Source organism: Anoplolepis gracilipes, chromosome 1 (assembly GCF_047496725.1).
Source record: "Anoplolepis gracilipes chromosome 1, ASM4749672v1, whole genome shotgun sequence".
Lineage (NCBI taxonomy): Eukaryota > Metazoa > Arthropoda > Insecta > Hymenoptera > Formicidae > Anoplolepis > Anoplolepis gracilipes.
In genome coordinates, this window is record NC_132970.1 from 18,258,542 (window position 1) to 18,283,386 (window position 24,845).

General features: G+C 30.6%; 4 protein-coding genes across 9 annotated transcripts in view; 3 read left to right on the forward strand and 1 right to left on the reverse strand.

The window, feature by feature from the left end:
- LOC140672726 (1-phosphatidylinositol 4,5-bisphosphate phosphodiesterase epsilon-1) overlaps positions 1-14,563 on the forward strand; it is a 135,286-nt gene extending 120,723 nt beyond the window's left edge. For all 5 annotated transcript variants that reach the window (XM_072905112.1, XM_072905123.1, XM_072905114.1 and 2 more), the window contains 7 exons: positions 118-353; positions 766-993; positions 1,438-1,662; positions 1,747-2,050; positions 2,319-2,673; positions 3,091-3,414; positions 4,182-14,563. In XM_072905112.1, the coding sequence (XP_072761213.1) occupies positions 118-353; positions 766-993; positions 1,438-1,662; positions 1,747-2,050; positions 2,319-2,673; positions 3,091-3,414; positions 4,182-5,691 (3,182 nt within the window). In that variant the 3' untranslated portion in view covers positions 5,692-14,563. The remainder of the gene's footprint in view (positions 1-117; positions 354-765; positions 994-1,437; positions 1,663-1,746; positions 2,051-2,318; positions 2,674-3,090; positions 3,415-4,181) is intronic.
- Positions 1-16,181, reverse strand: part of LOC140672753 (uncharacterized) — a 201,790-nt gene extending 185,609 nt beyond the window's left edge. The window contains exon 1 of the mRNA XM_072905173.1: positions 16,070-16,181. The gene's annotated coding sequence lies outside the window, so the exon portion shown is untranslated. The remainder of the gene's footprint in view (positions 1-16,069) is intronic.
- On the forward strand, positions 15,652-18,474 carry LOC140672797 (N-acetylneuraminate lyase). 2 transcript variants are annotated; one of them, XM_072905222.1, is made up of 8 exons: positions 15,652-15,798; positions 16,748-16,809; positions 16,877-16,947; positions 17,165-17,310; positions 17,417-17,585; positions 17,689-17,834; positions 17,956-18,127; positions 18,184-18,474. In XM_072905222.1, exons 1-8 carry the CDS (start codon positions 15,793-15,795, stop codon positions 18,342-18,344), a joined length of 933 nt encoding a protein of 310 aa, XP_072761323.1. In that variant the 5' UTR covers positions 15,652-15,792; the 3' UTR covers positions 18,345-18,474. The 2 variants fall into 2 exon arrangements, with proteins under 2 accessions (XP_072761323.1, XP_072761333.1); XM_072905232.1 differs by lacking the exon at positions 15,652-15,798 and adding an exon at positions 16,065-16,191 and having other exon boundaries at positions 18,184-18,472.
- Positions 18,475-19,904: 1,430 nt separating this feature from the next.
- LOC140668297 (U3 small nucleolar RNA-associated protein 6 homolog) lies at positions 19,905-24,831 on the forward strand. Its single transcript, XM_072897192.1, has 9 exons — positions 19,905-20,164; positions 20,414-20,537; positions 21,600-21,740; positions 21,811-22,001; positions 22,123-22,362; positions 22,465-22,807; positions 23,376-23,552; positions 23,634-23,808; positions 23,975-24,831. The coding sequence occupies exons 1-9, from the start codon at positions 20,076-20,078 to the stop codon at positions 24,271-24,273; spliced, it is 1,779 nt and encodes a 592-aa protein (XP_072753293.1). The 5' UTR covers positions 19,905-20,075; the 3' UTR covers positions 24,274-24,831.
- Positions 24,832-24,845: the final 14 nt, after the last annotated feature.

The following is a 24,845-nucleotide window of genomic DNA, read 5'->3' on the forward strand; positions in this document are numbered from 1 at the left end:
ACAAAAATTAATTTTCTGGAAAACGAAACTCGCTTAGTTTTAACTTCAGTTTAAAAATAACTTTTAATATTAAATATTTAAATGTATTATCTAAAGTGAAAAATTATATTTAAACAGGTTTGTTAACAAGAAACAACTCTATCGACTGTCATGAATATAAAACGAGTAGCAACCTACAAAAGAAGCAGATATTCGATGCAGTCGCGGCGGCAAGCATAGTTAATAATTGTTGTATGGACGCTGGCGTGGACCCATCGAAATCTCAAGTAATCACTCTGGCGACATTTACAAAATTCCTAGAGTCTCGGCAACAAGAAAAATTGAGCGACGAAGAGATCAAGGCGCTCATTAAGGTAAATATTTACTAGACTTATTGTGTTAGAGATTTTTGCATTAAAAAATATATTTAATCGACAATCTCATTTCTTCGTGACATCTCTATTCGCACAAATTAATATCCGAAAAATATACTGAAATTAATAATCCTGATACCTGCATACTAGATGTATTTCGTAGAGAAAAAAAAAAAGAAAAAAAAAAAAACCTATTTTCGTTAAAAAGATGACAAACTACAATTTTTTGTCTTTTATTATATTTTCAAATAATTATAACAATCATAATTCTTTGATTTCGAAATATTCTTGATCTCAATTTGCTTTGTCCGACAAATAAAAGATGTCAATTTCGCTCGCACGACCGTCACCGCATTGCAATACGTCTGCTCATACGACCTAATACAATCAAGTCTATTTGCTCTCATTTCAGAGGCACGAACCGGATCCGGCACTTCGCACACAATGGTGTTTGTCTTTCGAAGGTTTTGCGCGATATATGATGGACAAGGACAATTATGCCTTCCCGAACGAGTATGCGACACCGTCCGAAACCGAGATGCAGCAGCCCCTGTCGCAATATTACATCGCTAGTTCCCACAACACTTATTTGACCGGGCATCAACTCAAAGGAGAGTCCTCTGTGCAATTGTATTCACAGGTAAATTACTATTTTTTAAATCAGATATTCGTATAATAAATAAAACTTTATGTAGAGTTATAGAAAGAATGTGTCAAATAGTTTTGCTTTGATTATATCCATTATAATTTGCAATCAACCTAATAATAAGGCATAATTAATAATTTTTCATGCTATTCAATAAAAAAATAAACGAATAAAGAATATTTTAATTCTATATAAAGATTCTGTATATATAACCAATCATTATCAATTCAAGAATCTAAACAAATAGAATTTTCAACATCTTAAAAATTTTGCGAAATATAAAAGAAAGATTTATCTAAGAATTGTGAAAAAATATATTAATTTAAAGAATGAATTTTTTTTTATCTGGCAACATAAAAAAATAAATTTTTATTAAAACAAATTATAATTAGCAGGAATGAAATTGAATAACTAATAACAATAAACGTCTATATATAGGTACTCTTAACTGGATGTCGCTGCGTGGAACTCGATTGTTGGGACGGTGACGATGGATCCCCGCTGATTTATCACGGTCACACATTTACTACCAAAATACCATTTAGATCGGTCGTGGAAGCAATCGATCGAAGCGCCTTCGTCAGTTCCCCTTATCCTGTGATCCTCTCCATCGAGAACCATTGTTCGCCAAGTCAGCAAGCTCGCATGGCTCAGATATTTCAGGTACATAATTGCAATCAATAAATTAATTCCTATTAATTATCGTCATAAGCACGATTAAATTATAATTAAAATATGTCATTTCAGTCCGTTTTTGGCGACAAATTGGTGACAAAATTTCTCTTCGAAACCGACTTTAGTGATGATCCGCAATTGCCTACACCTTCGCAGCTTCGTTATCGAATTTTGATAAAAAATAAAAAACTGGTGGTCGATCCTACCGGACCATTGTCGCACACGCCTCTCAGTCATCGCGGAAAGATGCTCATGTCGGATCGTGCATCCTCTATGAAGCAAATGAGGACTGACGTGAGCAGCACGTCGGTCGTCGAATATTTTAGCGAAGATGAGGACGACGAAGAGGATGACGATGAAGACGATAATATCGATGGTAAAAATGATAAACTATATATATATATATATTATCAATACTAGTAAGTAGATCTATATTTCCCCAAAGGATGGCTTAATTCCTTCTTAATTCTAGGTTTTAACCTAAATACTCTCTATTTTAATATCCTACTTAAATACTATCCTTTTCTGAACTCACATAACGCCAATTTATAGCGTTTATCTCAATTGCGTTCAAAAATTATAGCAATTTAGCGCAATTTATTAAAGAAAAATTTATCGCGAACTGTTTGATGTGTAATTTACAGATAACTCGATCTCGAGCTATGAGAGGTATCAATGCGGCAGTCAAATACCGCATAGTCGTTTAAAATCAGATCCAGTGGTGGATGACAAAGCGCAAAAACAGAGTAGTCAGATAGCTAAGGAGCTGTCGGATCTGGCGATTTATCTGCAGGCGATTAAATTTCGCGGATTGAACACCGCGCCTGGGACGGCGGCGCCAGGAAAAATACGACATCCGTCGCATACGGGACCGGTTCAAAGGCACAGTATCGCCGGTATAGGAGCCAACAGTGTAGCATCCTCTTCAGGATCGCCGCAATCTCTCTCGACGTCCGCCTCGATCGCGAGCGGCGGTAGCAACATCGAGAATATCTTCAGGTTAGTTTATTATTAACGCAATAAATGCATTTGATTCAACCTGATATATAATATATATATATATATATATATATATATATATGAATATTTCATATATTTTCACATTTTTCATATACTCTTCAGAGAATTTTCCTCACTAATATATAGATAAATTTTATTCTACTTACTTTTAGCATTTCTCAAAGGTTTTTCTTCTTTTTCACTTTTATATCAAGAATTTCTCATTATCATATTTTTTTCTTTTTTTATATTTAATTAACGATATTCTCTTTGCATATATTATTTTATACTTTCATTATTTTACAAATCATATTTCGGTAATACACTACTGTTACAATTTTGTTCAATATTGCTCAATAAAAATACTAATTTCGATAGAAAAAATATAAAATATGTTTTTTATTCTCACGTTAATAGATCCACTCGCGGAGTGCCAGCCTGCTTTCAATGTTCGTCCTTGAACGAGAGCACGGCGAAAAAGATTTGCAGGAAGCAACCGTTAGGCGTTATCGCCCATGCAGAAACTCAACTGATCCGAACGTATCCTGCAGGAATGCGTATCGATTCCACGAATTTTAACCCTGTAATATTTTGGGCTTTCGGAATTCAGATGGTCGCGTTGAATTATCAAACTGATGACGCGGGATTGAATCTTAACGCGGCCATGTTTGAGCAAAATGGTCAATGTGGATTTGTTAGAAAGCCCTCAGTGATGTGGGACAAGGGACACATGATGTACAGGTAAATTTATCACAACCTATTCTGTATATCTTACAATAAAGATCAGTTTTAATAATTATATGAAATTGATTAACTTGTTTGATTGCTTGACAATATTAACAATTACAATGTGTTAGAGAGAGAGAGAGAGAGAGAGAGAGAGAATTTTATAAAAAATATTTATTTACAAACAAATTATATTAAATGATAATTTTTTAAATTAGAAATAACTAAAAGAAAATTAATTCTTACAATTGAATTTTCATCGATTAGCGACTCTCATGCTCAATTTAGATAAATATATAGATTTTTGAAAAGAGAAAATAAATATAAAATCTAAAATATTCTACATGTAAATTATAATTAATAATCTTTAAATTATCTATAAATATATAATAATGTATAATAATTTAATAATTTTATATCTTTCTTGTTGAAATAAAACATTTAACAACTTTAAAATTATAAAATTTACTATTTTATTTTTTATATTAATTAAAAATTTTGCTTTAATATTGAAGAAACACGCGTGCGTATTTTTTCGTGTTTTTACTATACAATGTGTATTATAAAAGATTGATCAATTTGTGAATAAATAGCAGTTTCTAAAACAAATTATTCTAATAAATTTTATTTTAATGTATTGCAATATAAAATTATAAAAATTGATCTTTACAATAAGAAAAATGTCTTTATATTAAAAAAAAAAAGTATTAAATAGCTGAATAGAATTATTTCTAGCTATTATCTCGATAAATTTTCTCTAACAATTACAAATATCTTGACAGACGGTTCAATCCTTGGGATAAGGAGTTCGATGGCCTGCATTCTGCGCACTTGAGTCTGTCGATAGTCTCGGGACAATACGTCTCACCTACGAACCTTGTCACCAGCATGTACGTCGAGATTGAGTTGGTCGGTATACCGATCGATTGCGCGAAACACAAGACAAAGGTGATTCAGAACAATGCACTGAATCCCATCTGGAATGAAAAATTCTGCTTCCAAGTAATGTTCAAGGACCTCGCGTTTCTACGTTTCGGCGTCGTCGAGGCCAGTTCCCATCACCTGATCGCGCAACGCGTAATACCGCTCAAATGTTTACGACCAGGCTATCGACATGTACGATTACGATCTTCCAAGAACAAACCGCTGGCTCTGTCCACGCTTTTCATCTATTCTCGATTGGAAGAGGAAAGCTTGGACTATCACACATGCTGCGCACATGTTCACGAGTCGTCTAAGCGTCTCTCGTCGGGAAAAGAATCCGAAAAACTAAGTACGATCGATCCCGGCCTAGGTGGTGTCACCCTGAAGAGACGAATGTTCTTTTTGATGGTTTATCATGTGATACCGGATGAGCCGTATACTATTCTGAAGGTGACTCAGGAAAGTACCACGCAAGAAGTAATGCTGCAGGCGTTACAGAGAGCCGGGATATCGCCCGATCACGTGGACGAATACATCTTAGTGGAAGAAGTATCTCGCGGATGGGAGAAGAAAGAGAGAGAGGAATTGCCGACTCAACGCGTCTTAGATCCTACCGAACATCCTCTTCAGGCACAGGCCCTGTGGAAGGGTCAAGGTCGCTTCCTTCTGAAACGAGTGGGCGACGATCCAAGCAGCAGAGCCTGGCTCGCCTCCATCAGAAGCACGGCCGGTCATTCAAAGCTCAACGATTCCAACTCGAGGGACCAATCCACTCACATATGGGATGAAACGGACACCTTCTTGGTTTGCATCTACAACGTCTCGCCAGAGATCCCTTACGCGATTCTACGTGTGCCGGTAAGCAGCTCGGCGCAGGATGTATTGGCGCAAGCTCTAATAAAAGCTAGAAGAATGGAGAGCCCGTCCAAGTTCGCCCTGGTCGAGGAACTAGAATGGGGCGGCGCCGGTGCCGTCGGAAGCGGAAATCGTCAGCTGAGAGTGTTGAATGACGACGAAAACGTTTACAGCACGCAAGCATTCTGGAAGACCCTCGGCAGATTTATCCTCAGGGAAAAAGAGCAGGCCATTCCGAGGCGGCATCTGTTGCCCGCGACCCTCGATAGAATCAGCAAAGGATTTTCTGTCGGCAGATCGGTATCTCTGCCGGGATCGAGCAAGGAGAAGGCACCAGTTTCAGAAGCACTGTCGGATCCAACTTCCAGAGGCCTGAGACATCGACTGCTCATATCAGGACGTAGACGAGAGGTTCATTCCGACGGAGAAGATGTGCGCGAATTCGACATACCAAACGCCGTTCTTCACTTGAAAAAGATCTCGTTAAGGAAAATAAGAGTTTGGAAATCATAGTGGCAGTCAAGGGCGACGTCGATATCATCAATCTTCGCCGCTCAGAGAAATCAATTATAAGCTTGTAATCCAATTAATGCAATCAGAAGTCTTGATTTTGACGAAACAATTCAGGCCGCCGATCCTGTCGAGGAATAATCTCAAACGGAAGTAAGAACTTGGAAATCGAAGGATCTTATAATGTCGAGAATCTACGCAATACAAGTGTCACGAACGAAGAATTACAATCAGTAAGTCTTTAAGTCGGATGATATGATAGCGTCATGTACGATCAGAATATTTAAATATCATCGCGTTACTAAAGAAATATCAGATAGCGCGTTTTTATCATGCGGCGATATTATACAAGAAAAAAAATTAAACTAAGAATTAGTAAAAAAAAAAGAAAAAACAAAAAACAAAAGAAAAAATTGATCTCTTTAAAAAATGAAATAATTTTTCGGAAAATATCAATGAAAATAACACGATATTCTTAAGTATTCGATTACGTGTGCAATTATTCTTCGCGCACGATGTTTGAGCAAAATGTCAGATTAATAAAATCACTATCGTTGTAAAGTCAACATAAATCAGATTTTCTTAAGAAAAACGGGCGACATCAAGAAGAAGACTAATTATGTCGTCATTTTTAAAAATTTTTTAAGAGTCTTAATATAGAATATCTGATCTCTCTGCAGCAACGATCGCACAATCATTAAGTAGCAAAGCGACGACTCTTGGGTCCCTTTAATTTCTATGACAAGCATCAGAAGCCGAGCATTAGGCGGATATAATGATTTTGTTACGTGTGGCAGGAAAAATTCGACAGACGCAAATTGGCGTAAACTGCCGCGTCTGATCAACGCGCTGGCGTGTCGAGAAAAATTAGTGCCACGTCGCGTCTGAGTTTATTATTTTTGTACAACGAATAAGAAGAGCGAGATCGCGCTGCGCGATCTCTTAAACATTTTGCCAAACGACGTAAGATTCTAAGTGAAGTAGATCAGTAACATCGCGATAATTCGTACGTTAAGACGTATTGGAAGTGCTTCCTGTTTGAACGTGTTTCCGTTTGAAACATATCGGACAGACCGTCTGTCTTGATCGATACAAATCGTATCCACATAAAGAAGTCCGCACTTTTTTACGTGACTTCTCATTATTTGTAAGCGCATCGTCTTTATCATTTACGTCGTACCTGAAGTGTTTTACATTGATACGAGTTGCGCTTTCACGCGAGGGAGCTACGTAATAAAGTTAAATATATCGCTGTTATCACACTTTGTTTAATCGCTCTATTAATGTTGATAAACATTTTTTTGCGTCTAGTCAAACATGTGACAAGGAATTTAAGTAGAATCCGATAAGAGCATCGTAATATATATATATATATATATATATATATATATATATATATATATATATATTGAAAGTTGCTACTTAAAAGAGAAAGAGAAAAAGAGAAAGAGAGAGAGAGATCGTATTTATTATATATTGTTAATGCTAGAGGGTAGATCGGTGTTGCATTCTCGATTACCGTCCCTCTCTCCTAACTGTTTTAGCGAGCGTATATATATATGTATATATATATATGTATATATATATATATATATATATATACATATATATATACACGTAGATTGTAAATATACGAGACCAAGGAGTGTCGATGAAAATTCGCGTTCGAGTGTGCTATCGTTCAATTAAATTATTTTTTTCACACGAAAAAGCATTCGGATGCGTATCGTCGTACACTCGAAACCGGCAGCCTAATTTTCTCGGAAATAATTTTGCTAACGTTAATTAGCTAATGAGAAACACAATATGGAACCTGACGTCATAAGCCAGTGAAGTCGCGAATAGCCCTTACTACCCCGTGTCTTCCACACGAGTCCTCCGAATTGTTTCAGATATTTTATATTTTCGAGACGTTTCTACAGATTGATATTTCTTTCAATATAAAAGAAAAACACGTCAAGCTCTCTTTAACGCCATTTAAGAAATATATATTCGATACTCTCTGTCTCCCAATAATCCTGCAACCTTACCTCGAGATGATTCGTGACTTCACTGGAGACTCTATATTTTTGGATACTACTTCCTTGTCCTTACCTCATCTCTTCGAAAATATAATCACATATCCACGAAAGACCAAACACAGGAAAAACAGACAAATGGAATAAAAAAAAACGAGAGATGCAAGCACACGTAGGCCAATTATATTTGTACATACCTTTGAGTAGGTAAAAAAATTACAGAAATGTCGTTCGATAAAATAATCTGTTTAGAGGTTGTAGATCGGAACAGTTTGATAAATACAATCGTCGCTAGAAAGAAGAAACAATCTAATTGGCTCAACATAACTCGTAAATTAATCATTGAAAAGAAGCGAGATATGGGCCAATTATATTTTATACGCGTAGGTGTCGTTAAATTGCAATTGTCGCAAAATTATCGCAAATTGACACAAAATACTTTCGCAGATACATCAAGGTTTAATCAACATCTTCTAATTTACATGATTATATCTATCGTATATCTATCAGTGCACTGGACAATATTGTAAGCGATAAAGTAAATCCATAACTTCTTAAAAATATTTTTCGCTATCCGCTTAATTCTTAAAAGATAATATTTTCATATCTAAATATTTTTTCATTTCTTTTTTGCCGTGTATTTTATATATAATCTCTCTTTCTTTTTTTTCGAAAAAAATATTTTGCACTACCTACAATATATTTTTTTTCGTAGAGTTTTAATAAATTTATATAAATTTTATTACACACACGTACATATATACACACTACGAAAAAAAATTTCCCAAAGATTGACGGCAAAAGACTAATATTTATAAGTCGCAAAAGTGTAACAACTTGGCAAGTAACACTTATCAAACAACAAATATCACTTACAACTTTCAACACACTAACAATAAGTAAGAACCAGGACAAAGTGCATCCCGGTATATATACATACCGATACAGTATTTATCTAATATACATACATATATCAACATTAAAAAAAAATCATGTATATAGCAGTAACGAACAATGGCTACTAATAACGTTAATTATTGTAATTAATGTTCGACGCTCCTTGGACCTCCAGTTAAACCCCCGCATCGAGAGAATCATCGACTATAAACGGACAGTGTCTATCGAATGTTACGTCTCGGTTGCAAACGTTGTAAACATTCGTTGAGCCGCCGTAGGACGTTGCAACGAGTTGCATGTGATTGCCAAATTTCGTCTTCGAAAGCATGGGCGCCGCCGGTAGAATATTAATATCCATAAAATTATAATCGAGTTTTTCCAGCGACTTTAACTTCAATTTAATGTTTCAACTGCCACGTGAACATTTTGATCTTTCATAATATTATAAATTTGAAGATTATAGAGTAATATATAATCTAAAGTCATATAAATTATAAATCTCTACTTCATTAAATAATCAAGGATAAGATTAATAATAACCTGCTATTTATGCATGATAAAAACATGAATAAATGATAAAAATATAAACTTATGAATTCAAAGAATTTATTTTGAAAAAATTAATAGAACAACGTTAGTTTATCGTGATAGAATTAATAACATTGCAAAATTTAAACAAAATGTACTCGATATTATTTTATTATCACTTATATATTGTCATATATAATACAAAATTAAATACCAAAGAGAAGAAATATTTCGTGATTTCTATTTTAATGATTTAGTGTACACATTTGATATATTATTTGGAATTTGCATTAGTATGTAAAAAAATGCTCTCTTCCCCCCCCCCGTATGTAAAAATCTACATGTAAAAAATATTAATTTATCCAAAATATGTATAATATAAGAAATAACGAAACGTTTAATACATGATCACAAAAATACGCAATTTAAAAAAAAATTTATATATATATATCACATTTCTCTCTTTCTATATTATTTTATTTGTTATCTATTTTTAGATCAAAGTTATTCTTTCTTTTTTTTCAAATAATATAAGGCAAAAAATAAAAGATTGCCGATTTATATATAGTATATTAAACAGAACATTCTTTTATCTTATAACGATATTCAACGGCACCCATGCTCGATTTCAACGATTTTAACCCTTCATCCGTCATCCCTTCCCTCTTCGAGGCCGACTTTAAAAAAGATATCATTGGAGGCGTTTAAAAAGCGGCGTGACGAAACGATTACTTCTTAATATTTTTGGGACCATTCTGATTAAGGACACTATCGAACGAGCTCCCAGGAGCTGATCCTACGTAAACGATTCAGTATTAAATCTCCTTGTTCGTCGGTCGAAAGTACGAAGAAAGGAGGAGAAAAACGAAGCGCGAGGAACAACGGACAAGAACGGAAACCAAAGCAGAAAGATCATCCTCGAGAAGGTCGAGCGAAAAACCAAATGATGCTAACATGTCGGCCGGGCATATCCCTAATTGTACATATCCGTGATTCTTCGATAGCTGTTTCGTCGATATAAAAAACGCGCGTATATACATATATATAATCGTACATATATACATACATACGTATTATGTATTCTCGAAAGGCTATCGAGCCACGCGCTGCATTTTTGTACGTGGCGTATTTCGGAGCCAAAGGAAAAAAAAAAAAAAAAAAAAAAAAAAAAGATATCTTTAATCGAGACGAAAAATGCGATAGATAGTAAATGAGACGGAGCGATAAAAAAAAAAAAAAAAAAAAAAAAAAAAAGAGAAAAAAAAAGAAAAAAAAAAGAAAAATTGATTAATTAATACATACAAGCGATGCATGTAATCGTAATCGGGCTGGCCTGACTACGCGCGGTGCGTCGATCTCTAATCGAGGTATAAGTACGATACAAAATGTCTCTTTTTCATAAGTGTGAACTTTATCACATACGTAATGCATTTATCTTGTAAGCAATTGCTGCCCCGCATCTCTCGTCGACGGTTTTCTCCGGCTCATCGAACAACAAGATGTATCACTACAACCGTTGGCAAAAATTATATATATATATATGCGAGTTAACAAACTGTGCAGTAATTAGTTAAATCGCCGAATAATAATAACTATATAATTATTCTCGGAGAGGGGTTATCTTCTAAACCAGGTCAGTTGTTGTCGTTTCTTGCCTACTTCCGAAGCGTTCATCTCGTCAATGATTTAGCCTACTATTTAATTAATCAATTAAGTAGTATGTATCAAATTAATTCGCCGTTTTAAAAATTAATATTGTGAAAAAATACGGAAAAGAACACTGCTGTTCTATGCAATTCTTTCGGGGAACATACATATATTTTTAATCAAAATTTGAATCCGAATTATATAATTTTGGCATCATGTTGACATTTGCGTGTGTATGTGTGCGTGTATGTGTGCGCGCGTGCGTGTGTGTGCGTGTGTGATGACACCTTTTATTCTATTTCTAATTAATATAAATTTTCGACAATGTTATCATTGTGTGTGTATATGCACGAAAAATCACTTTTTGTAAACTTCAGATATGAGTTTGATTTAATATAAAAGAGAGAAAAGAAATTCTTCTTTGTAATCTATTTTCGCTCTATAAGACAGATATTACTAAGCAATGTGCCACCATAAATTGGGATCTGATATGAAGGCGTGACTTGATCAAAGTGACGTCAAATAGGGTGCAATTTTCAAATATTAGTATTATGAATATAAGGACTTGTGCAATAATTTTAAAAATGTTAATAAATATGGTAAATATATTTTTTTTATATTATTTATTATTACAACTATTGTAAGTTAGACTCATCTAATAATTTCCTTATCATACTTGCACATTGAGCTATAACCCAGTGGTTAGTCTCTATAGAATTTTAAATATATTGTTCTTACATCTAATTTAATTATTCATATTATTAATTTCGTTCTTTTGAACCGCTTTATTATATTACTTCTCTAGTAGATAACATATTTCAACTCTCTCATGAAGGTTCAGGCATTTTTTATGCTTCACTGCATATTTTCTAATCTCTTCAATTTCTGACATGTTCAATCCCTATGCAGCTTATCATTTCTTACATACCATGCAGTATTAACAATGCTCCGAACGATTTTGTTTTGAAATTTTTGGTTAATTTATATAATTTATATTGGTCTTCTTGAGTCACCTCCAGAGCTGGATACCGTATATCTATACAGGTTCCAGAATTTGATTATAAAGAAATAGCTTATTGTATATGTAACTCAATCAAAGTTCCTTCTTAGAAGCTAATGCATTTTTCCAAATTTGATATTGAGCTCTTCTATTTTCTTTTTAACATATTCTTCCCACTTGAGCTCTGCGTCGAGTGTCATGTCCAAGTATTTAGCTGTATTCGCATACGAAATTTTTTACGAATTTATTTTACTATTCTATTAATCTTGTGATTTGTAAAATTTAGGTGAATGATTGATTTTTTATTAAGTTTTATTTGCCATCTTTTTATTCAATTATTCACTGCGTGGACAGCTCTCTACAGTTTATTGTTTAGATTGGTTGATTTGCTTATTTGACATTGTCCTCAATCATATAATCGCTGTATCATCAGCAAGTCTTTTGATTTTGATACAGACCTTGTATATAACAAAAATAAGACTGACCCTAGAACACTGTCTTGCAGTATTCTTGTTAATATTTTTTTTTAAATCAGACTATTCATCTTCATATTTTATTCAAAAATATCTGTCTGTATTGTAGGATTTTAAGATCTGATAATACTGTTTTGGTAAGTCCTGCTGTAGTTTGTACTCTATTTTGAAAGCTTGAGCTACATCCAGAAAAATGCCTAATTATTTTTTTTTAATTTCAAGTGCATCTTCAATCACTTTAGTGATTCTGTGCATCTGTTTCTCTAAACCTAAATTAATATGTGGGGTTTCTTTCCTCTATTATTGGTTTAGATTTTTTCAAAAAGAGCTTTTCAAATAATTTTGAGATTATCAGAAGCAATGATGAGCATGAGCTCGACCAGTATGATTTTTTATCGTTTATCATTATGCGGTTTACCTAATTTCAATATCATGATCACTTCTGTTATCTTCCACTTGGAACGTATTTCGGAGTGCCATGTTAATTAAGTGTAGTAATTTTTATAATCTTTTATTCGATAATGCTTTAATTATTTTTTCTGTAATCAAGTCACACCCTTTCCTTTAACTTTAATTTTTTTTTTTTTAATTCTTCTCTAATGTTATAGGTTGTATTTCTTACTCATCTCTTTTGCTTACTGATATATTTTCTTCTGCTGTTTTTGTTTAGGTAGAGGGTTGAAATATTTCCTCAATGTGTATCGCGAACAAATCAGCTTTTGTTACTTCTTGCCTATGTTTTATTATCTTTTTTGATTAGAAATATTTACATCTTTGGTCTTTTTAGACCCTTAGTCGCTTGCTAAAGAGAATAATCTGTATCTTTTTCAGCAGACAGACCCTGTAAGTATCTCGCGCAATTCATTTTTAACTTTTTTTATTAAAAATTTGAACTCATTACCTAATTTGTTTGTAATAGTATTTTTTCATTTTCTGCTCGATTTCTTTGCCTACTTTTCGTGTGTTTTACATTTCTTTCCAATTTGTTCTCTTACTTTGACTTCACCTTTGTTCATCTCCTTTTGGTTAGTGTACTTTCCCATGTAGTGCTTGTTCTATATTCCATATTTCTAATTGTTAAGGATCTTTTATTGTTCTTTTTATTAATACTTAAAAGTTGATGTCAATTGCTAAAAGATTTTCCAGTTAGTTTTATTATTTGTCAGCTATTATGTAATTTCTTTCATAATCACTGACAATGAGTGTCATAATAACTATGGTAAATATATGTACAATATGATTGAGCAGGTACAAATCCTGTCTAAAGAAATTTTGTGAAAAGAGAAAGAATTTTAAATGCTACACATGTAATAAATTGTGATATTGACGACGATAATGTCCATAGTAAAACTTAAAATGATAGCTTTATGTTAGTACAAACATCTCAATTAAAAAGATGACCACATAAAATTAATAGTATATTTAATAAAAATGGAAAAAATAGTGTGAATAATGTACTTCTACAAAGTCGGATTAGAAGAAAAATGTTAACATATAATAGCTACATTATTGTATAGCTGTGTTAAAATGTAATGAATATTTTCATATTTTATTTATTTCTCCATCAATTCGCAAAGTATTTTCATGCTTTCAATTTATCTATTTTTTTCTAAAAATTTCAAAAATAATTGTCACAATGAAAACTTATAATCTTTTTGAAATTTATATACATGTATAGTTATAAATTGCACAAGAAACTTTCTTTTTTTATTTACAACATTGTGAAAAACATCTGATTCCACTTTAGTATTTTTTAAATAAAATATCTGTATGCAATCTCTATGGCTCTAAAGAAAAAATAACTGATTATTAATTATATATCTTGCCATCACAGATATCACAACGTTTTATATCAGATCCCAATTCCCAATTCTGGCATTACAATTGCCTTGATGGAGTCACATATAATATTCAAAGACATAAAAAGTGGACGCAAAAGATTATAAGGCAAAAAAAAATGTTATTACTAAACAAGAAATTTCTTCCCTAGTATGCATACAATATGCCGTAGCATTTCTCTCGTCACATTTAAGTGGCAATTATTGCAAAATAAAAAAGGAGCATTATACGAGTAGCAGCTAACATTAAATAGAATTCTCTTTGGCGTTATTACGTAAACATTCGAGTAGCCTGCGTTCTCGTTTCGATAAACAAAGAAAAGCATGTAATACCCGTAAAAAAATGAAGCATGCGACCATCTTGGAACTTTTAGCGAATTTATCATTACAATAATATATTAATACTATTAACATTGTTGAGGACAAGGATCTACATGTAAATAAATATAAAGAGCATTTTTATGAATAATTAAAGCTGTCGAGTTAATTAAATAGGAAATTTTTCCTTTTACCTCCCTCTATATTTATATAAATAAAAAAAATATATATATGCATATATATAAATAGTTTTCACATATATTTTCTTTAAACAATTAAGTTACAGAAACTTTTAATTTACTATTAAATTTAATACAAGTTTTTTAAATCACATATGATTTTTGTTTAAAAATCACTATAATTTGTTTTCAGAAAATTTCTAATCTGCAAAAATAAGAATTTTGTCGAATAAAAAAATGTATGATTAGGAAAATCTCACCAGACTATTTTATGTTATTCAAAATTAATAATGTTATTGTCAGTTTGAATTTTAAATTATCTGCATGTGTCACATTCGAGACCACACACGTACCAGCCGTTTTTCTCAAAAATGAAGTATCACAGGAAGTTAGAAAAAAAATTTCATTACTAAAGTACACCAAAATAATCATTGATAATAATTCCATTTTTCGAAACAAACCAAAAGTTAGTAACTAAGTTAACTTTGAAATTTCAAAAAGAAACATGGATCGAATGGGATATCATTGCATAGAGCTTTGAAAAAAAAATTTTATTAAAACTTGATTTAATTATCTGTTACAGAAGAAAAACGTTTGAATATGTAAGAGCCTGCAATAATTTACAAGTACATTTTTCTCAAAACCTGAAAAAGATAATTAAATTTTAGTAAAAGTTGTTTCTTTCTCAAAGCTTTCTAGCAGTACTCATCTCGACTCATGTATATATTTGAAATTTCAAAACTGATTCCAGTTACACTTACTTTCAATTTGTCCCAAGAAATCGAACCATCACCAATAATTACTTTGGATGCACTTTACTAATGAAAACTTTTTTCCCTAATTTCCTGTGACATTCTATTTTTGAGAGAGGAAAAAAGTCATCGGGTGGTCTAAATCACCATATGTATTATTAATAATTTTATTTTATGCAATAAAATGCAAAATTTAATTTTTTTAAATTATGCATTTGTTTTAGCAATAATTATATAATAAAATTTTTCAATTTAATTTTTTTAATGAATCTCTCTGTCTCTAAAACTAGAGTTCTATTTTTAATCTAACCTGTTTGCCTTTAATGCATTTCATTTTACAAATAAACTGACAATCTATCTTATCAGAACTTACAATTGGCAAACAGTGTGTTATCAGTCACTTCTTTTCACGTTGTTGTTCATTAGATTCATCTCATCGTCGTACTGACTAACAATGTCCGTAAGTAGATAATATTCACAATTTGTAACACATTACACAAATATTATTTAAATAATCAAAAATTTGCATTCATTTCTATCATTCTATTCATAACATATGCATATAATTACACACATCATAAATTAAGTGATATGATATATAAGTAACATATAATTTTATTTACAAACGTAGTTAACCATAAAGTTACTTTGAAATTTATATATATCATACTTATACCTCAACATTGCAATAAAATCATATATTTCCTTATATGTATTTTGAATTGACTCACCAGTCAGATATATGTGCTGCACCACAGAAGTTCTCAAATTGCATATGCTGCGTCACAGAAGTTCTCAAAATGCAGTTTCATTGTCAGTGTAAAATGATCAAACGGATATATTCTGAAAAAATGTAAAAAATAGTAAAGACAGTTATAAATATCATTATTAATTTGATGTATTATTAAATAATACATCAAATGTATTTAATTAAACAAAAAAATTCTAACAAAACATCTTGTAACATAAAAAAGACCCATATTGTAATCAGTTTTTTGTAAATCGATTAAATGTTTGTAAAATATTTTCTTTCTATGCTATTTGCATATATTTTAATAAATGTAAATAGAATATGTTAAAATAAAATAAATTTTTCAATTAATTTAATTAAATATTATTCAATTTAAATTTCACACTTAAAAAGAATTCTATGATTTTTTAAAAATATCTCTGCTAGACAGAAAACATAAATTAACTTAAAAAGCCACCACATGATCTATTTATACTCTGTACAATTTTTATTCTTTAAATAAAAACTAATATGTAAATAATAAATTAATAAAATATATATATATTTATTATTATATATTAGATTATTATTATATATTAGATATTCACATAAATAAAAATAAATAAAAATAAATAAAACTATTTTTATATTGTACAAGTAATTAAATTTATAATTACAGCGATTGTCATATACCTACAGAGGTCTTATCGTTCCAGTGTTAACACCGTTTAATAATGATGGGTAATTAATTTAGTCTATAAACTACTAATGTTAAACTAAATGATAACAACCAATATTTATTTAATAGAACTCTTAATTTGGATGTCATACCACAATATGCAACATATCTTGCAAAAAAAGGAATTAATGGTATACTTGGTAAGTAATTTTTATTATTAAAAACTTCTAATCTCTATATTAACTTTGTTTATCCTCACAAACACACATACATACAAATATTGTAACATTTTATATATTTACTAAATTCTTGTAAAAAAGTTGGCTTAAAAATTATTCAAATGACAGAGATGTATGACCATTCTTATTTTAAAATTGAAATATTAACATTGCATAATTGACATATATCATTTTGCAGTCAATGGTACAAGTGGTGAGGGAACGTCAATGTCTGTTGCTGAAAGAAAACTCATTACTGAAGCTTGGGTAAAAGCAACGAAATATACAAAGCAACACTTAATGATTCAAGTAGGAGGTGCTCCTTTTCCTGATGTTATTCAGCTTGTAAGTCAACAACATTAATATAAATATAAAGTATACAACAAATATACACAAAATAATATTCAACAATACTGTTCAATTAAATAATAAAGATAACGTAATTTCATAGGCAAAACATGCAGAAATTCTACGTGTAGATTCTATACTCTGTTTACCAGAGTTATACTTCAAGCCTACTACTCCTCAACAACTAATTGAATACTTGGAGAGCATTGGCAAAGCAGCACCAAACACACCATTATTATACTATCACATTCCCATGTTAACCAATGTTAACAGTAAGCTATTTTTTTAACACATGCATAAACTTAATCAATAGATGTAATCAACAATATTGATATTTCTTCAAGTATGTGTATATCACATATAAATTTTTTGTAGTACACATGGGACAATTTCTTGACTTGATTGGTCAGAAAATACCATCCTTTGTGGGTATAAAATTCACTAGTAGCAATTTAGATGAGGGTGCACAAGCGTTACATGCTAATAATAAGGAATATGTTATTTTTCTTGGTAACGATCAGGTAAAAACTAAGTCTTAAAATTAAATCTTAAAAAAGTCTTAAAAAAAGCTAACAAACTTTATGTAAATATTAATTTTAATTCTAATGTAGTAGAAATATACTCACTTTAATCTTATCTTAGCTACTGAATCCTGCATATTCATTAGGAATAGACTCCTTCATAATGACCAGCATAAATATATTTCCGGAGCTTGTATTGGATCTTCTTGCTGCTAGCAAAAAAGGAGATATATTAAAAGCTAAGAATCTACAAGAGAAGCTTTCAAGCGCTGTACTTGCTATAACAAAACATGGTAAATATTTTTGAATTTCATAAAGTACATCGTTACTAAAGATTAATTATTTACAGGCAATTGGGTACAGACTATGAAAACAGCAATGTCTCTTCTTACTGATATCAATATAGGACTACCTCGTGCACCGCTTACATCTCTTTCTTCTGATGCTCTAGCAATTATGATAACAGATTTAACAAACCTAGGATATGAGCCAAGACTTAAGTTAAACTGATTGAAAAAATATTTTATTACTGTTATATAATACTCTTATGTACTGAGTATCTACTTATCAAAAAAAAATTATTGTAAACAAAAAATAATATAAAAATATCTTCTAAAACTTAATAATGTACAAAAGACACTAATTAATATAAAAATTAAGATAAATGAAAAGATACAAATTGTATTTTTCTACACCCAAATTAGATTAAAAAATTAATTTATACAAAATTTAAAGATTATGTACAAAGTTTTTACATATATATTAAAAAGTTCTTACTTAATAACACATTATATATATACATATGCATCACTGTCAAATAAATACTGCATGACATAAATTGATTTTTGCCCACTTTTGATGAAAAAAGTATAACAATGAGTTTGTATTATATGTATAAAGAGCATAATATATTATGATATAAATAATAATTTACTAAGCATCAGAATTGTACTGCGAGCGAGGGAAAGGTGGGAGGGAAAAGGATGGCGTTTGAGACAACGAATTTGCTACATAAATAAGCAAATACATACGAATATTTATCCATATAGGTAGAGAAAAAAGTAATTTCTTATTGATTATCAAATGTTGTAAGTTTTCTCTAACTTATTATAAATTATAACGTTTTATTACCTGCAAAAGTCGCACAATTTACAAAGCCAGCATAATTCAAATCGCGATACTTGAATAACAATACTTGCACAGTGGCGCCACTTTCATTCTGATCTCCTTAGTTCCTATTCACATGAGCGAAAATGAGAATTGCCTGGACAAATCATGGAGATCGACCAATGGCAATTGTCAGACATGCACACGCGTGGACTTGATAGGTGACCAATCATAGCAGAGAGAGAGAGATCTTCTGTCTTAGTTCCTCTTTATTTACGTTCTCTCTCAATCTTATAGATATGTCTGTATAATCGTATTCAATTTATCTTTAAATAATCTTGTGAAAAGTTATTCTTATTATATATATATATATATATATAGGGTGACAAATCTACGAATCTGAAATATTTCTGTTACTTTTAAGAGTGCAAAAAAATGTCTAAAGAGAAAAATATTTGCTAAATACTAGAACAACAATTTTTTTCTTAAGATAAAAATGTTTGTTATTATATTATATTTCGTCGTTTAAACCAAATATTTTTTTTTTTTTAATTTTTTGCATTTTCAAAATAACGGAGAATCAGATTCGTAAAACTCACCCTGTATAGTATATGTCCTGATGTTAATTGCCTCACCCTGTGTATTAGTAAGTTAGTAAGAGAAAGAAAAGTGAGGTAGGTAGAGTAAGTGAGACAGAAACACAAGCCGCGATTGATTACCTACCAAATCTGCGCATGCGCAGTTCATTTTTAGGTACGCTGACATCAAAGGTGTCGACAGAGTTGCGCTACTGTGTCCATAAACATATGTCAATGGCTGCGTTCAGCAGAGAAAGCAAATCAGTGAGCGCTTAGTGATTCTTTATTGTGATTGGTTTTTGCACTTAGATCCAATGAAGACCTAAATGCAAGAACCAATCACAATAAAGAATCACTAAGCGCTCACTGATTTGCTTTCTCTGCTGAACGCAGCCTATGTTTACATCACGCACTGTGTATGGTGTGCTGCGTCGGTTTGTGAATTTTATATTTGAATTTCATATTTTCTCGTTGTCTTTCTACATTTCCTTCTGATAACAGTTTTTTTCGTGATAAAAATAAACTTGTTAGTGCGAAGAAAATCAATTCGAGAACAATGGCAGAAATTGTAGAAAAACGTCAGAATGTAATATCTGAGTTAGAACACATGGAAAGACTCAAACTTTTTGACAAAGAGGAAATTCAGTGAGTCCTTTTTTATGGTTTTTTTTTGAAGTTTTAGCATGCTTTTAGTTGAAATAGATTTATTTCAACTAAAGCTGAAGTAACTGTCGTTCGAAATGCGCTCATAGTACTGACAATGTGTAATATACGTAACGTTAATTATAGATTTTCAGCACTGTAAACACACGTAAGCACATTTCGAACCACGGCTATATATGAGTGTGTATTTACAAGTACCACAATTATTAAGTGTTGACGCTTGTATTTCAGAAATATTGCTAAGGAAGACAAGGAATATGAATATAAAATTCAACATACAAGGTGTAAGGAGAATTATCTTTGTTATATACAATATAAAATGGATCTTCTAAAATTGATTAAACAACGTAGAGATGTAAGTAATTAAGTCTTATTGTATTTAAGTGGATGCCGTAGTCGTCCTACATTATTGATCAAAATCTAAATAACATAACAGTATATTTGTTTAATATAAAAGTTTTATAGTTTATATATACAAAATAAGTTAAGTTTGTACTAGGAATTGCATGTAGGAATATTTTTGTGAACTTTTATAGCACTGAACATGATAAGTGACGAGCTATGATATACAATGGAAGCTTTATTTTTTTCAAAAAATAAAAGTTACAGAAAATGTGCAGCAAAATGTTTTACTAGGCTTTTAAGCTTATTTCTAAAAGTTTACAAATATTTTTTTATGCCATTTTTAGTAGAAACCCATCTTATTTTGTATGTATAAATTGCAAAACTTTTATAATAAATAAATATATTATGTTAAGTTAGATTTTAATCAGTAATGTAGAATGACTTCAGTATTCCTTTAAACATATTTTTGTCGAGAAATTCAGCTTGGGATCTCATGTGCTTGAATAATTTGATATTTATATCATATTTGAAATAAAGATTGAACTGAAAAAACTGAAAAACTTTGATAAAGTTTATCCTAAGATACAGCTTGATTTCTGTTTCTTTATGTTCAATAATTGATTTTGAAAAAAATTGTATATTTATAATCTTTAGAGTTTTTGTCAATTGAATGTTGAGTCAAACAATTATACATTACTCAAATATGATATTTAGAGATATGATTTGAAAGAAGAGATTATATAAATATTTATTTAAATAATTTTAAATAATTAAATGTAATATGAATATATCAATAATCTATACTTATTAAAAACTATTTAAAGATAACATTTATGTATAGTTTTTAGCTGTTTTATAGATTTATAATTAGAGGAATATCTAATTTAATGGATTTTCTGAAAAAATAAATAAATGATATATTTGAGGCAGAATATTTGGATAATGATAAATAAATTGACTGTTTAGAGCTGTATAGGTTTTGTTACATATTTTGTATCATATAGTTTATATATAGTTATATAATAACATATATCATGTATACATTTATAAATATTGATATATCTTTTTTTAGAAATATGGTATTACCCAACAGAAGGAAGCCATTGAATTTCCTATAACTAATCAAATGAATAATTTATACAAAGATGCAATACTTAAATTTCAAGATGATATTAGATTTTGGATTGCTTATATGAAATTTTGTAAGCATGTGGTAAGTAATGAAATAAATAGATTTTCCTTATTTTGCTACATTCATATAATTTAACATGAGCATTGCTTAGCATCCTTATAGTAATATCAGTGAGATGTTAAACAAAATGTTGAAAGTGCACAGAGATAACCCAAAATGTTGGCATATAGCTGCACGTTGGGAATTGGAAGAGAACAAAAATAAACAAAGCACTCGACATTACCTTCTGAAAGGTTTACAAATTCATCCCGAGTCTCAGTTGTTGTATATTGAAGCTTTTAAGTAAGTATAATAAAAGTATATATATATATATATATACATATATATATATATATATATATATATATGTATATATTATATTTCTTTTGCAATTTATTAATTACAAAATGTCTTTGTATTTTAGACTGGTACTGGAAAATCGCTTAACTGTAGCTTCTAATAACACAGAAAACACTGAGAATCAAGAAGATAATTTGGTATTGACAGCAGAAAATGACAGTGAGATACCAATCTCACTGAAAATGGCAAACATTGTATATCAAAAAGCTTTCAAGCACATTAAGAACATTAAATTTATAATAGAGTTGCTTAACATTGCAACTGAATATGATGATACTGAGAAATTACAGAACAAAATTATTTCGTATGTGTTAATATTATAAACTTTTATTAAATAGAATGGAACAAACATATGCCAATTCGCGCAATTATTAAAACTTTAAACATAATTAATCTATAATTTTAGCGACATGACTAAGAAATATATCCTTGAACCTTTAATGTGGGATACAATGGCACGTCGTCACTTACAAGGTCTAATTCGGCCAGATCTTAACGACACAGCAAAAGAAATCCAAAATTCCGAACAGACTTCTTTGAGAGATCGCATCACATCCTGTAACAAGATTTACCAAACTGCTGTGAAGAAAATCCCGACCAAAGAAATGTGGTCATTGTACATAGAATGTTTATTGGAGATCAATCATGACTTGCAAATATTGCGAAATTTCAAGAGAAAGCTCTTGAAAACTGCTCTGATGCAAGCTCATCGGGCAAAAAAGCTGGAGGAAAAACATTATTTATACTGGGTATGTATTCAAAGATTCTTCAACATTTTTTATAATATATGTGTCTGAAAATTATATAATTTAATATAATTTTTATATAGACAAAACAAACAAATTAGCAAATGAGAGCAAAGTGCTGTAATTGGTGCAATTATTTAGATTAAATAATTTTAAGAACTTAAGATATTAAAGTTTATAATATTAAGCGAACGTTACACTTTTTTTATCTTTTTTAGTACAGATTTACAAAGTAAACTATGATCGTAGATTTTATGAATAAAAAAAAATATGTCAAAAATATAAAACATTAAAAAAAAAGAAAGAAAACAGATAACTGAACATAAATATTTGTTAGCAATTAGATTAGTATTAAGTTTATTCTTTTTTTATATAGAAAATTTTTTAATTCAACTACAACTTATATTTTTAAATTAGTGTGTTCTATAAAATAATATCCATTCTCTTATGTGTAATTCAACCGTTTCAATGATATTTCTACTGTTTGAGGCACTCTTGTAACTCTTCAAATTTCTCTGAATCAAAATACCCTTTTCCTTATCAGGATAAAAGCGATTATATTGTTTTATAGATCGATAATATATTGAACGCCGACAAGGATCGCGACGAGAGCGTGCGGAAAAAGTTTTACGAAATATTGCGCGAAGCGACTGATGCTATACCAAACAGCGTTAGTCTTTGGCACGAACGAATCAATTATTTGTTGCAATCTGACCAGGAGAAAGAAGTAGATACTTTATTTCCGAAGGTAAATAAGTCTTGCGAATGATTACACAATATTACTGATACTTAAGAGATGTTTTATCGTTTATAATAACAAAATTATTAGGTGACGGAAATTTTAAATGAGAAAGCATTACCTTTGTGGAAAATGCGGATTTCACATGGTCAAATAAAAAGCTCGAAGGAGGCCGAGGAAAGTTTTCGAGCAGCTTTAAAGGTGCATCCGTTAATCGCCAGAGACATCAGGCCCATATGGCTTGAATGGCTTGTTCTAACGAAAGGTATTATATCAAATCAAATTAATACCATTATAGTTTTTTACATTTTTTGTTTTACTTGGTTAACAAAGAATTTTAAAATATTACAAAAGAAAGAAGAATCTAATGTGTATTAATATATTTATTATTACGTAAATTTCTTTTTTGTAATTTTATATTTTTACTTCAGGAATCCACGCAGCTCGCAAAGAGTACGAGAAACTACACCTGCAACCTCCCAATTCATTGGAATTCTATAAGAAAATAGCGATGCTGGAATACATGCAGCTAGAAGCTAATTCCTTAAAGCATGCGCGGCGTATTTATGAAGTAGCGACGCGACATTTCGGAACAGACAAGGCCATCTGGATGGATTATATTAATTTTGAGATGAAGTACGGAGATCCGAAGAAAGTTGAGGAAATACACAAAAGAGCAGTCGACACATTGAGTGACGATTTATCGTATTTAACCAAGAGTATAATTTGATAACTAAATTTCATAAGCTGATAGCATATTAACATATGCTATGAATATATTGTGCATATATACGTGTTTGTATGTAACATATTACCAAACTATTTCTGCATTGACTTGCATTATTTATTAATTAACAATTTAAAGTCAAGTTTATGTCTTGATATTAGTTGATATTAGTTACACAAATATTTAATATATTGTTTATACATATCTTGATGAAAGTGTACTCATTTGATGTATACAACTTAAATATTCCTTTTTTTTTCTTCTGGCATTTTTTGAAACAGAATATACAAACAAAACAATACTATAATTTAAATGCAAGATTATAGGAATCTGTTTTGTGAAAAGATGTGTTTCTAATAAATAATAAAGATGTAATAGTTAGGTAACTTTAAGACTGATCTTACATTTGTCTAATGACAAATACTGATTGACTGTCGAAAAGAAATATGTAGAATTTTGATAAGGATGTTCTTCAAAATGAGCCATATATTTTTAAAATGTTTGTATCAATTTATTACAAAAATATTTTTTTAATTAAATTTCAAATTATTGAAAATGAAATTGTACTTTTATTG

Bases quoted from the DNA above. Each gene is read 5' to 3' on its own strand.
- LOC140668297 (XM_072897192.1), top strand. From the start codon at position 20,076: ATGGCAGAAATTGTAGAAAAACGTCAGAATGTAATATCTGAGTTAGAA. The intron at 20,165-20,413 runs GTGAGTCCTTTT...CTTGTATTTCAG, and splicing joins TTTGACAAAGAGGAAATTCA to AAATATTGCTAAGGAAGACA. The intron at 23,809-23,974 runs GTATTATATCAA...TTTTTACTTCAG, and splicing joins ATGGCTTGTTCTAACGAAAG to GAATCCACGCAGCTCGCAAA.
- LOC140672797 (XM_072905222.1), top strand. The intron at 17,311-17,416 runs GTAAGTCAACAA...GTAATTTCATAG, and splicing joins TTCCTGATGTTATTCAGCTT to GCAAAACATGCAGAAATTCT. The intron at 17,586-17,688 runs GTAAGCTATTTT...AATTTTTTGTAG, and splicing joins CATGTTAACCAATGTTAACA to TACACATGGGACAATTTCTT.